The sequence below is a fragment of the Chiloscyllium plagiosum genome, chromosome 3 (genome assembly GCF_004010195.1).
Source record: "Chiloscyllium plagiosum isolate BGI_BamShark_2017 chromosome 3, ASM401019v2, whole genome shotgun sequence".
Classification (NCBI taxonomy): Eukaryota; Metazoa; Chordata; class Chondrichthyes; order Orectolobiformes; family Hemiscylliidae; genus Chiloscyllium; species Chiloscyllium plagiosum.
Genome location: NC_057712.1, coordinates 87,251,232 through 87,265,479, shown reverse-complemented (window position 1 = coordinate 87,265,479; position 14,248 = coordinate 87,251,232). Strand labels below are relative to the sequence as shown.

General features: G+C 45.0%; 2 protein-coding genes across 2 annotated transcripts in view; one reads left to right on the top strand and one right to left on the bottom strand.

The window, feature by feature from the left end:
- The window catches only part of pnisr (PNN-interacting serine/arginine-rich protein), a 22,115-nt gene extending 18,316 nt beyond the window's left edge, over window positions 1-3,799 (bottom strand). Inside the window, exon 1 of the mRNA XM_043675191.1 lies at window positions 3,782-3,799. Coding sequence (XP_043531126.1) covers window positions 3,782-3,799 — 18 coding nt within the window. The remainder of the gene's footprint in view (window positions 1-3,781) is intronic.
- Window positions 3,800-11,064: 7,265 nt separating this feature from the next.
- coq3 (coenzyme Q3 methyltransferase) overlaps window positions 11,065-14,248 on the top strand; it is a 36,854-nt gene continuing 33,670 nt past the window's right edge. Inside the window, exon 1 of the mRNA XM_043675179.1 lies at window positions 11,065-11,099. Coding sequence (XP_043531114.1) covers window positions 11,065-11,099 — 35 coding nt within the window. The remainder of the gene's footprint in view (window positions 11,100-14,248) is intronic.

Sequence of the window (14,248 nt, the reverse complement as noted above, 5' to 3'; positions counted from 1 at the left end):
GAGTAGTAGACAGTTTGGAAGAATGTTACAGGTTGCAGGGGGATTTAGATAAACTGCACAATTGGGATGAGAGGTGCAAGTGGAGTTCAATGCAGCTAAATGTAAGGTGATGCACTTTGGGAAGAATAACAGGAAGGCAGAGTACTGGGTCAATTGAAAGATTCTTGGTAGTGTGGATGTGCAGAGGGATGTCGGAGTCCATGTACATAGATCCCTGAAAGTTGCCACCCAGGTGGATAGTGCTGTTAAGGTGGCATACGGCGTGTTAGGATTCATTGGTAGTGGGATTGAGTTCTGGAACCGCAATATCATGCTGCAATAATACAAAATGCTGGTGCAGCCACAGTTTTAATATTGTGTACAGTTCTGGTCGCCCCATTACAAAAAGGATGCGGAAGCATTGGAAAAGGTGCAGAGGAGATTTATCAGGATGGTGCCTGGTCTGGAGGGAAAGGCTGAGAGACTTGGATCTGTTCTCATTGGAAAGAAGGCGGCTAAGGGGGGATTTGATAGAGACATACACGATGATCCGAGGATTAGATATGGTAGACAGTGAAAGTATTTTTCTTAGAATGATGACGACAGCTTGTACGAGAGAGCACAACTACAAATTGAGGGGTGATAGATTTAAGACAGATGTCAGAGGCAAATTCTTTACACAGAGAGAGTGGTAAGTGTGTGGAATGCTCTACCAGCTAAGGTAGGTAACTCAGCCACATTAGGGAGTTTTAAACATCTTTAGATAAGCTCATGGATGATTTTGGGATAGTGGAGGGGGACGAGTTGAGAAAATTCCACAGGTCGGCGCAACATTGAGGGCCGAAGGGCCTGTTCTGCACTGTATTGTTCTATGTTCTATATTCTATAATCTGAATCTTTTTCCAAGGTAGAAATGACAAATTCTAGAGGACATAAAATTCAGGGGACAGGGGGAAATTTAAAGAAAATAAAAATCGAGAGAACAGCAGATGCTGTAAATCAGAAACAAAAACAGAAGCTTCTGGAAATGCTCAACAAGTCTGGAAGCATCTGTAAAGAGAAATCAGAGTTCACGTTTCTGAGGAAGGACCCGAAATATTAACAGATTTTTATTTTATCTGATGCTGCAAGACCCGATGAGCATTTCCAACAACATGTGAAAGTTTAAAGGCAGTTATGTCAGGCAAGTTTCTTATGCAAAAGGTGTTAGATGACTCGAATGTACTCTCCTGGGAGGTGGTAAAAGCAGAAACAATCACAATGCTTAAGAGGCATTTGGGCAGGCGCATACGCTGGCAGGGGTTGGCAGTTTTATGGATCATGTCTGGGCAGGTAGAATTAGTTTGGAATGGCATCATGGTCCACACAGATATGTTGGGCCAATTATTCCAGTGCTGCACTGTTCTGTTTTCCAGGGGGTAGAATGTGTGAAGCGAGAGATAATATTTTGAGTGGAATATACCTCTTCTTTAGAACACACAGTAAGTTGATGCATTTTGAGAGAAGCAATGTAGAAAGGGAATATATATATTTGAATGGCACAGACACAGAGAGCAGGACAGCAGTAATGGGGGACAATGTGTACCAATCCTTAAAGGAGAGAAAACATAAAGTGTTTTGAGTAAAACAAATGGGATGCTGGGCTTCATTAATGGGGGAATGATAACAAACTCACGGAAAAGATGCTGATCCTTGACAAAGCTCTAGTTAGGTCACAGTCAATCATTGCATTGAATTCTGATCAACTGGTCAGATTCCTGGTCAGAACGAGGAAGTTAAAATACCATAGAGGGACTAGTTCCATATCTTTTGCTTCTCTTTCAGGACACCGTGGGGTCTCAAGGGTTAAACATTTCCCTGCCAAAATCCTTATTTCATCAACTGAAGGCCTGTACTCTTAGAATACAGACAGAACACCTCAGAAGGATGGAGGCTGACAGTATCTCAAAATAGAACCTCTTACAGCCACACATGTGGATTGCCCCGTAACCCCAGACAGAGGAATTTCCCATTTCCAGACAAGACTGAGTGCCCTGGGCACAACCCTGTTAAACTGCCTCCCACTCCCTCTTACCTTAAACTTACCTCTTACCATCAAACCAGAGGATCAATCCTCCTTCAACAGAGGGAGGCTGACAGTATCTCAAAATAGAACCTCTTACAGCCACACGTGTGGATTTCCCCGTAACCCCAGACAGAGGAATTTGCCATTTCCAGACAAGACTGAGTGCCCTGGGCACAACCCTGTTAAACTGCCTCCCACTCCCATTATCTTACCTCCCCTCCATATGAGCATAGGTAAGTGAATCCCCCATTTACTGAAGGAAGAACCCTTCTGCGTAAATCTCTTCCCATCAACACATAATCATGAACAATCTGATAATCAATTTTTGTAATTCATTCACACGTTATCACAGGACATCGTCATTCATCAAGCTTTGTAAGGTCATAATTACCTACTTTAAACTATCTGTCGACAAACGCCCATGTGACTGATATGCCTTTGTCTAATTCCTATTAAATATACTGTCTCTGTGGGTAAGGCAGAGATTCGTGAAGAAGAGTCTGTACAAGTAGACACTCGGCTACTTTAGAGACGCTTTGAAACTCTCGCCGGCTGTCCAATAATAAAGCTACTGCTGTTGTGCAGGGCGGGGGAGGTCATTCACTCAGACATCCATCCTGCTGAGACACCAGTTAATTTACTGATAGCCACAGTTGAAGGATTTTTTTTCTCTTTTTCACGCCAAGTAATGAACAATGGTTTTGGCAGCTTATAAAGTTGTGCACATAGAGATCTTAGCTTTGGAAATGTTCACAACATCGTTGAACATGCATAGATTCACACTGGGTACAGACTTCTATTTTCCTTTATTCATTCACAGGATGAGGGTGTCGCTGGCCCGGCAGCATTTACTGCCCATCCCTATTTGCCCAGAGGGCAGGTAAGAGTCAACCACATTGCTGTGGGTCTGAAGTCACAATGTTGGCCAGACCAGGTAAGGATGGCAGCTTCCTTCCTGAAAGGGCATTAGTGAACCAGATGGGTTTTTTCTGACAATCGATTAATGGTCATCATTAGACTCTAAAGTCACAAGTTTTTTTTTTATTGAATTCAAATTCCCCCATCTGCTGCAGCAGGCTTTGAACCCAGGTCTCCAGAACACTATCTGGGTTTTAGATTAACTGTCTCGCGACAATACCACTCGGCCAATACTTCCCCACATCGCTGTCCATCTGCACAGAGTGAACAGCGGTTTTCTGGTTAATCCCACATACGTTTGCTCAATGATTGCAGGAGTTGGATGTTGATGGGCAATTGACATCCATCTCCGAACCATGTATTCTGGGGTTTATTTCTGGTGATGATTGGAAACACTATCAGTCTTGTTATCTTTTGGGGATAAAACCAGTTTCAGTTAGCTTTCTGTTAAATGCATGGCAATCAAACCGATCCCAAAACTCTCAGGCAGATTACTTTCTTTTGAAGGACTCTCCATTTCCCCAACCTCCTCCATCCTCACTCCAACAGTACAATAATCTCACAGAGTCTCTTTATGATTACGAATGAGACAATCTGATCAGCTGTTTCTTCCCCAACTCCTATGTCAAGTTGGATCTTAATCTTCTCTTGCTGCAGTTGTGATCCTGCATCATAGTACAATGTTGCTTGTATTTCATGTCTTGGCCTAATAGTGTTCATGATACTGCATGTAGCTTCTTGTGTATGGGGCCGACAGTGTAAGAGTTGAGCTCTTTCCTTCCATCAACAGCAGTAGAATTGTACTCCAAGAAAACTTACAGAATCACGGCCCCGCATATTCCCCAACTTACCTCTTACCATCAAACCAGAGGATCAATCCTCCTTCAACAGAGAGAGTTCAGGAGGGCATGTCAGTAACAGCAGCATGAAGAACTAAAAATGAGGTGTTAACGTAATGAAGTTACCAAAGAGGACTACTTGTGTGCCAAACAGCATAAACAGCATGTGATAGACAGAGTGAAGCAATCCGGGAAACAACAGAACAGATCTAAGGTTTGCAGTCCAACCAAATCCAGTTGTGAACGAAGTCAGAGCACAGCCGGAGTTCGGAGGACAGTTCTCTTCAAGATATTAACCAACAAGAATGTCAGACTGGATTAATTATCATAAAACTCAAGTCCGTTTGATATTCATACATTTACAATCAGTGTTCAATTCACCAAATGTAGCTGAAGGTAAAGATAATCTTCACGTGATTGTAACAGTGGAGACATCTGAATCAGCAAATTAAAGCCTGTTGTGTTTAGATAGTAATAAGTTTAAAGATATTTTTAAAAAGTAAGGTGACTTGAGTATAATGGAAGAAGTTGATTGGTCGGTAGCTGATAATCTTGTTTTAATCTGAAGTTAATTTAGGATTAATTAACAAATAAACATAAGGTAGGGAATCCCAGACCCATGGAGTGCACCTCCAGTTCCATGTGGGAAAATCAGGACACTTCTTGTGTAAGCGACAACCACACAAGAGGGGACACGGGAAATGTCAGGAACACTCGTTTGACCACGGTTAAAGTACAGCACACACTTCTGATCCCCACATTCCAGGGTTGATGTGATCACACCAGAGAGGGTACAGAGGAGATTGATCAGAATGTTTCTACAATTGGAAAATTTCTGCTCTGAGGAAAGGTTGGATAGGCTGGGGATGATTTCCGAGGAGGATGAGCTGAGATTTAATTGAAGTGATAAAATGCTGAGAAATCCAGATCGAGTGGATAGGAAGGAGCTATTCATAACAGAGAGGTCAGAAACTGGAGGCTTTAGATTGAAACTAATTCTCAGAAAGAAGGGGAGGGGAGAATTCATGTCACGCAAAGATGGTGGGGAGCAGGAACTCACTGATGGGGTGATAGAGGCAGTAACCAGGATCACATTAGAATAAAAGGACATAGATGTAACTGAAATGCTGGAACATGCAGAGCAATGGACTAAAGTCTGCAGAATGGTATCAATGTGATTTATTTGACATTTCTCCAGAATATTAAACTCAAGACTAATTTGAGAATTTATGAGCATCATCAGACTTGATATCCAAACGTCGGAATAAATTTGTTGTGGTTCTGTTCGCCGAGCTGGAAGTTTTTGTTGCAAACGTTTCGTCCCCTGGCGAGGCGACATCATCAGTGCTTGGGAGCCTCCTGCGAAGCGCTTCTTTGATGTTTCCTCCGGTGTTTATAGTGGTCTGTCCCTGCCGCTTCTGATGTCAATTTCAGCTGTCCGCTGTAATGGTTGGTATACTGGGTCCAGGTCGATGTGTTTGTTGTTGGAGTTTGTGCTAAGTTTGCATATTGCTTATACACTTTAACTTCTGTGCCAACTCTGGGTATGACAGAATTTGATTTTCAACATGGTCCCAGTGAGGTGTAACAATGTGATGCTGGTTTCTGCTTCAAACGGCCTTTTAGAACTCCAGACCCTTAATGCTCTGGGTGACTGGAATTCTCTTTAACTCCCCTCTCACCCTTCTACCAATTACTTTAAATCTACTTCTCTTGTTTATTGATCTATCTGCTAAAAAGAAATTAGACCTCCGCTCCACTCTATATAGGCACCAAATAACATAATACACCTCAATCTCCTCAGCCACCTCTATTATCGGATTCCTGTGAGCGTGGAGTTGATGATCCGGTGTGTTTTTTCTATTTCCGTGTTTTTAATGATTACAAACGTGTCATCGACATATCTGACCCAGAGTTTGGGTTGAATTTGTGGTAGGACTGTTTGTTCTAACCTTTGCATAACTGCCTCTGCTATGAGTCCCGAGATTGGTGATCCCATGGGTATTCCGTTGATTTGTTCGTATGTCTGGTTGTTGAATGTGAAGTGTGTTGTGAGGCACAAAGACCAGTAGTTTAAGTATGCCGTCTTTGTTGATAGGTTCACCGTCCTGTTTTCTGTTCTGTATGTCCAGTAGGTTGGCTATTGTTTCTCTGGCTAGGGTTTTGTCAATCGAAGTGAACAGTGCCGTCACGTCGAATGATATCATGGTTTCTTCTTTGTCCAAGTTTATATTTCTGATGATGTCCAAGAATTCCTGTGTTGATTGTATGGAGTGTTTGGATCCGCTGACCAGGTGTTTCAATTTCTGTTGTAGTTCTTTGGCCAGTTTGTATGATAGTGTCCCTGGTGGTAATACTATGGGTCTGAGTGGGATGTCTGGTTTGTGTACTTTAGGTAATCCATAGAATCTGAGGGTGTTGTTGCTTTCCGGTTTCATTCTTTGTAGGTCAGCTCTGGTTATCTGTCCGTTTTTTCGTAGATGCCTTAGTGTGTTATTTATCCTCTTGGTGAGCTGTGGGGTGGGGTCAAACTCCCTCTTTTGGTAGGTGTTGGTATCTTCAAGTAGTTGTTGTGCTTTTTGGATGTAATCAGATTTATCTGGGATGACCGTCATTCTGCCTTTATCTGCTGGTAGTATGATTATGTTCTTATCGTTTCTTAGTGATTTCAGTGCTTCCCTCTCCTTGGTGTTGAGGTTCTGTGTTTGTCTTTTCCTTATTATCATAGGTACGACAGTTTGTCTCACTGTTTGTTGTGTCTCTTCTGTCAGTCCATTGTTCCTGCGTGTGCCTTCTAGTGCTGCTAGGAAGTCTGCTATCTTGGCGTCCCCGTGGTTGTAGTTGAGCCCCTTAGCCAGTATTGTTCTTTCCGTATCTGTGAGCTGTCTGTGGGAGAGGTTTTTAACCCAGGTGTGTGTTGTAGTGTCCTCTTTGTTGTGTGTTAGTTTGGCCATTTTTTCTTTTAGTGCCGTTTTTTTGTGGAGTGTAGTCCTGTTCTGTCCTATGGTGACAGCCTGTTCTATGGTCCGGGTCCATTCCTGATTAGTGGTTTGTGAAATTAACGACTTTTGGCGCGCAATTTCATGTCTGTATCTGTGAAGTCGGTTGTGCGCGTATGTGACCATTACCTGGATCATCCTGAATCCGTTCTGCTGGGCTGTTTCCCTGGCTTGTGGAAAGCTACAGCGGACAGCTGAAACTGACAACCGGAAGCGGCAGGGACAGACCACTATAAACACCGGAGGAAACATGCATTTGAGTGGGAGCAGCGGCCGAGTTGAGGTGAACCCGGGAGACTACAGCTAAGGTAAGAACGTTTGCAACAAAAACTTCCAGCTCGGCGAACAGAACCACAACAACGAGCACCCGAGCTACAAATCTTCGCACAAACTTTGGAATAAATTTATCAGAAAGTTGCAGCACAAATATAGGGCACTTGACCCATCCTCTAAGTGTTGGCTGTAATAGAACTATCCAGGCTTTCTGTACTCACCAATTGCAGAAACAATTTCAGACTCTGAACTCGCCCCTATGTGTTATAATCTGTTTTTTTTTTTCATTGACAGCTGCACTCCTTGTTTCCTTGTATCTTTCCCAGCCCTAACTCATTCCCCGTGGCCTTGAGGGACTACCATTTCTGCTGTTTAATCTCTCGTGCCTTCCCCCGTGTGACAGACTGTCTTTTTGTCCTTGTTCGACCCCCAACTTCCTCACAACCTGTTACATTTCTGATGGGTCCCCGGCCTCTGTGACTTCAATGTGTCCCCTGGGTCAGTGGCACGAGTTTTGAATTCTCTTCCTCCAGAGATAATTGGAAATCTTTCTGGTTACAGTTTCCCCCAGATTTTATTTTTAAAAACAGAGCATTTGTGTCAGAGTCAAATATTCGTGAGCCTTCATCCACAATTCCAAGCATTTGGATGCAATCTGTGACCCTCTCACAGATGTGCAGGTTTGCTCTATTGGACGTGCTAACATGGCCTGTAGTGTGCAGGTTCGGCGGGTTGGGTTAGCCATGGTAAATGTGGGGTTATGGAGGTAGGGTGAGAAAGCAGGTCATTGCAGGTTCGATGGATCAAATCGCCTCTATCTGCTGCTATGGGATTCTGTGACTCTAACTAGTTGTGATTGTTGTCACGTTTTCCTCATGCCAGGTTCATTCAACTCAGGTACACATGCTGCCTGTGTGTTTCTGTGGGTTCTCACTTTATCCTTTCCTTCTGTTTAACAACAATTTCACACTGTACATGAGGGTGGGAATGAATTTGTAAATACAAATACTTCAACCAAAACCCACACAGGTCAGGAACTGTTTCTGCTGCTGGCATCACGCACAACGAACAGAAAAATAATAACGGATTCGTCACAAATCTTACAGGAACATGGAGATTATAATTACCAGGAAAGGCTTAACAGCTCAAAATGTTTTTCTCAAGAAAAGAGGAGGCTGAGGGACAACCTGGCATAAGTAGGAAGCTTTGTTTTTGTGGGTTCAGAGATTTGAGGTTGGAATCGTTGGGTCTGAAGTGTGGTTCATTGCCCCAGGTCAAAGTTGCGATCTAAATGTGTATCTTTCTTTTGTCTTTATATCTGAGTTAACAATCAGATGGACAGGTCAGTCAGTGTCTGAGTGTTTTTCCAAATCCCTGATCCCAAATCTGCCTCCCCCCACAATCTCAGGTGCCTCACCACTCACTGGGTCACGGAGAAACTCTGCCGTTACAATGAGAGCTGTCTTTGCTGTCACCGCTCCTAGTGCTTCCCCTAATCCCCACTTCCCTTCATTAAATCCCAGCTGCCTCTAGTCCGGCCTCATGGGCATGTTGAAGAGCATGACAGAAGATTGGATTGAAACCTAGAGTTCAAGAGCCCGAATGAAAGAGGAAGAAGGAAATAAACGGGGTTTGTGGATCCCAGGGAATACAGACTCCAGGCTGAGTCCTTTGTGGGCATTCCCCCAGTAATACGAGACAGCATTCCATGATGAGAGTTAAACCCGGCTGGCAAGACAGGGAGCCACTGAACATTAGCAGCTTTAGTTCAAACACAGGAGGTTTGTTCAGTCAGTAACAGTGTGTTAGACGTGGATGTGAAGTGCTGGAAATGTGTTGCTGGAAAAGTGCAGCAGGTCAGGCAGCATCCAAGGAGCAGAGAATCGACGTTTTGGGCATGAGTCCTTCTTCAGGAATGAGGAGAGTGTGTCAAGCAGGCTAAGATAAAAGTTAGGGAGGAGGGACTTGTGGGACGGCTGTTGGAAATGCGATAGGTGGAAGGAGGTTAAAGTGAGGGTGATAAGGTGAGGGTGATAGGCTGGAGTGGGGGTGGGAGCGGAGAGATCAGGAAGAAGATTGCAGGTTAGGAAGGTGGTGCTGATTTCGAGGGTTGGGACTGAGACAATGCGGGGGGAAGGGAAATGAGGAAGCTAGAGAAATCTGAGTTCATCCCTTGTGGTTGGAGGGTTCCTAGGCGGAAGATGAGGCGCTCTTCCTCCAACTGTTGTGTTGTTATGGTCTGGCGATGGAGGAGTCCAAGGACCTGCATGTCCTTGGTGGAGTGGGAGGGGGAGTTGAAGTCTTGAGCCACGGGGTGGTTGGGTGGGATGGTCCTGGCGTCCCAGAGGTGTTCTCTGAAACGTCACCTCTCCTAGTGCTTCCGTGTAATCCCCACTTCCTTTCATTAAATCCCAACTGCCTCTAGTCCACGTACATGGGCATGTTGAAGAGCATGACAGGAGAATGGATTGGAACCGAGAGTTCAATAGCCAGAATGAGAGAGGAATGAGGAAATAAACGGTGTTTGTGGATCCCAGGGGATACAGACTCCAGGCTGAGTCCGTTTGGGCATTTCCGCAGTAGTACAAGACAACATTCCTTGATGAGTGTAAAACCCGGGTGGCAGGTGAGGGAGCCACTGAATATTAGCAGGTTTGGTGCAAACACAGGAGGTTTGTTCAGTCAGTAACAGTGTGTTAGACATGGAGGTGAAGTGAAAAGTGAGGGGAAAAGTTGCCTTATCTGCAGATAGACAGCTTTCATTGGAACAGGAGGAGACCATTCAGCCCCTCAACCCTGCTCTGCCATTCAATGGATCATGGCTGATTTGTGGCTTAACTTACAATTTTCAAAACCTGCTAAATTAATCAATAAACTCTTCTGCAACAGACAAGATGAATATTGAAAAACTAACCCTCTGCAATTGCTGGGAAATCAGAAACAAAAACAGACATTACTGGAAAAATTCAACAGATCTGGCAGCATCTGTGGAGAGTGAACCTTTCGGAACCAGTGACCTGTCAGGTGACCCGCTGCAGCTGACCATTCTGCCTTTTCTGTAACACTATCTGGAACAGGATCTGGTGCGAGGAGAATGAGACTGTCAATAATAATTGAGAGAAACAGGAGGACGTGCTCAATCAGAATAAAACCCATTTTGGTCTTGCACTTTTAATTCAACTACAAACATTATTCATTATTATTTCCGAAATATGATAATAGACCAGAAATCAACTCTTCATGTTATTGGGCCTGTGAAACTGTTAATTCTGACCTTGACCAGCCGACATGTCAATTCAGACCCTGAATAATGTGGTTGACTCTGAACCATCTCCTTGGCAGTCAGAATGGATGACAAATGCTGCCCCAGCAAGTGATGCCGTGATCCCATGAACAAACAAAACAAATCCAATCGCTGTGGTTACTTGTAAACTCGCTGGTGTTTCATCAAGCTGGATATCTGAGTGACTTTCTTCCCACAATCAGAGCAGGTGAATGGCGTCTCCCCAGTGTGTATTTGCTGGATGGTGTACTGAAGGCAGTCCGACAGTGAGAGCACCCGAATGGTCTCGCACTGGTCTCCTGTGACAGGAAGAGGTGATATTCACTATCCTGGGGTGGTGAGTGGCACGGTGGGACAGTGGTTAGAACTGCTGCCTCACAGTGCCAGAGACCCGGGCTCAATTCCCGTCTCAGGCGACTGACTGCGTGGAGTTTGCACATTCTCCCTGTGTCTGCGTGGGTTTCCTCCGGGTGCTCCTGTTTCCTCCAGAGTCCAAAAATGTGCAGGTTAGGTAAATTGGCCACGCTATATTGCCCGTAGTTTTAGATGTAGGGGAATGGGCATGGGTGGGTGGGCTTCGGCGGGTCGGTGTTGACTTGTTGGGCCGAAGGGCCTGTTTGCACACTGTAGGTAATCTAATCTAATCATACTGGGTAAAGATACCTCCAAGATGGATCCAGTGCGAGTTGATTGGGACAAACTGTTCGCATGCATGAAAGAATCAATAATGAGGAGGCACCGATGTAAAGGGATTGACAAAAGAAGCGCATGTGACATGTGACAAAACATTTTCATGCAGAGAAAGTTTATGGTCAGAAATGCACTGCCAAAGATTGTGGTGGAGTCAGGTACAATGAAGAGAATCGAATTGAATAGTTATTGGAAGAGAACGAATGGGAAGGTTTATGGGGTTATGGTAAAGAATGGTATTCAGTGAGGTGATGAGTCAATCAGCCCCCATCTGTCCTTCTGTGAACATTTAATTCTGAGCCCTCTAAGGAAATATCAGAGCAGGGATTGTGAAGAGGTCAGATTGAATGACGGTCTCGGTGAACAAAAGTGAGACACAGACACAGAGGGGTTTTGGGATGGATTGAATCAAATGTTATCAATTTGCATGGACCCCAACCCACTCCAGCAGTTACAAATGGGAGTGATCAAGACAGTGGAATTAGAGCAGCAAATACATCTTAAACATTTATCCAGCTAAAGGGGATGCTGGGTAAAGATACCACAGTTAGTGCTGATTTCATTCCAGATACACCAGCCAGGGACCACATCCTTCCTTTATCTGTCCTATCGAGCTCTTGAAGAATTTTGTTCATTTCAAGTGTTTCATTTTAGATACTCCAGAGAAGACAGTTTCATGCTCTTCAATCTCTCCAGCCAGGGCAATGCTGTCGTCAGAATTCAAGTCACTGGTGCATGTAACTGGCTGCTTCATGGACTGGAACTGACAATTGAGACTGTAAGGTTACTGTATAAAATATCTTCAACTGTATTGCCAGATTGCCAGACACATGAGGGGCTTTAAGTAAAAAGCACAACTTATGGGCATTGAGTGTTTGAGCACTTCCTGTTGTGGAAACATCCTGTTCAGGTACATTTTATTGATAACTGTTAGAATTAACCTGCACTGGCTCCGTAGAAGTGGTCAGAGCATTATAACTGTCATTGGAGTAGGTAATAAATTTCTCATGGGTTAAAACTTGTAAATGATAGAATAGGTGTGGGTTCTTCTGGTAAAGTGTGCAAAGTTATTCAAAATGTTGCTAATTTACTTTCAGAAACAAGTGAGAGAAAGGCACATTACTGAGGTCATTGAATTAGTCCAAATTTAGAAGTTCAGGAGAACTGATGGGAAAGCTGGTTTTGGGAGTTGTAATAATGACAGGGAAAAATTGCTTTACAGAGAGAGAGAGTTCCCAGATGGGAAACTCAGCTTTAACATCACATCAACTGCAGAGTCATCCAATTCTGCAGGTCCTGATCCTTATCGTTAATAAGGAAGGGGAAAGCGGCACTCCCAGCCCAGAGGAATCATTCCCATGTTTTGCATGTGGTCGAATATTTAACCGGTCATGTGAACTGGGAAGAGACCATTATGATGGGACCAGGACGAGGGTATGCAAACATGGGGATTGTGGGAAGGAATTTACCTACCCTCCCAGTGGGACACTCACCGACACAGTCACACTGCAAAGAGGCCGGTCAACTGCCTCATGTATGGGAAAAGGTTTACTCGATCTTACAATTTGCTGAGGCACCAGAGATGGCACAGTGGATTTAGACCATACACCTGCTCCATGTGTGAGAAAGGATTCATTTAAATCTCCCACACGCGGAGACATCAGTGCATTCCCATCGGGGAGAGGTCATTCACCTGCTCAGTGTGTGGGAAATGATTCACTCAGTGACCTTCTGAAACACCAGCGAGCTCACTCTGGGTAAAGGTCATTCATTTGCTCTCAGTGTGGGGAAAGATTCACTCAAATGTACCACCTGCTGAGTCCCCACTGAGCCCACACAGGGGAGAGGCCATTCAGATGCTCAGTGTATGAGAAGGGATTCAGTGATTCATCCTGCCCCCTGAGACCCCAGTGAGCCCACACAGGGGAGAGAGGCCATTCAGATGCTCAGTGTGTGAGAGAGGATTCAGTGATTCATCCTGCCCCCTGAGTCCCCAGTGAGCCCACACAGGGGGAGAGGCCATTCAGATGCTCAGTGTGTGAGAGAGGATTCAGTGATACATCCTGGCCCTGAGACCCCAGTGAGCCTACACAGGGGAGAGGCCATTCAGATGCTCAGTGTGTGTGAGAGGATTCAGTGATTCATCCTGCCCCTGAGTCCCCAGTGAACCCACACAGGGGAGAGGCCATTCAGATGGTCAGTGTGCGAGAGAGGATTCAGTGATTCATCCTGCCCTGAGTCCCCAGTGAGCCCATGGGGGAGAGGCCATTCAGATGGTCAGTGTTTGAGAGAGGATTCAGTGATTCATCCTGCCCCTGGGACCCCGATGAGCCCACACAGGGGAGAGGCCATTCAGATGGTCAGTGTGTGAGAGAGGATTCAGTGATTCATCCTGCCCCTGAGACCCCAGTGAGCCCACACAGGGGAGAGGCCATTCGGATGCTCAGTGTGTGAGAAAGGATCTAGTGATTCATCCTGCCCACTGAGACCCCAGCAAGCCCACACAGGGAAGAGGCCATTCAGATGATCAGTGTGCGAGAAGGGATTCAGTGATTCATCCCACCCCCTGAGACCCCAGCGGGTTCTCACTGGGTATGAAGTGTTCACCTCTTTGTGTGACAAGGGATTTGCTGAGTCTTCAACACAACTGAGTGTCCAGTAAGTGGTCATCCACCTGCTCCGTGTTGAATAGAGTTCACACACCACTGCAGGACTCTGATTCTGATGTTACTGTTCATCAGAGTCAGGACTGGACCTTGTTCATGATGACCCTGCTGGAGTACTGATGTTGTGGTTGTTAATCACATTAACTGGACTGGAGTTGACTGAATTTATATTGCCACTTTCTGAACCTCATGGTGTTCTCTGGGCAGTAAGTCTCCACAAACAGCAATGTGACAATAAGCAATGATCATCTGTTTTGATTTAAATTATGATCGTAGCACTGCTGCTTCACAGAACCACGTACAAGGTTGGAGACCAGCCTTGGTCAATGTGGAGTTCCCACATTCTCCCCATGATAATGTGGTCCCCTCCAGGTGCTCTGGTTTCCTCCCAAAGCCCAAAGATGTGCAGGTTAGGCAGACCAGTCGTGCTAAATTGTTCACAGTGTCCAGGATTGTGCAGACTAGGTGGATCAGCCATGGGAAATACAGTGTTACAGGGATGGAGTGCTCTGGGCGTGATGTTCTTCAGATGGTCG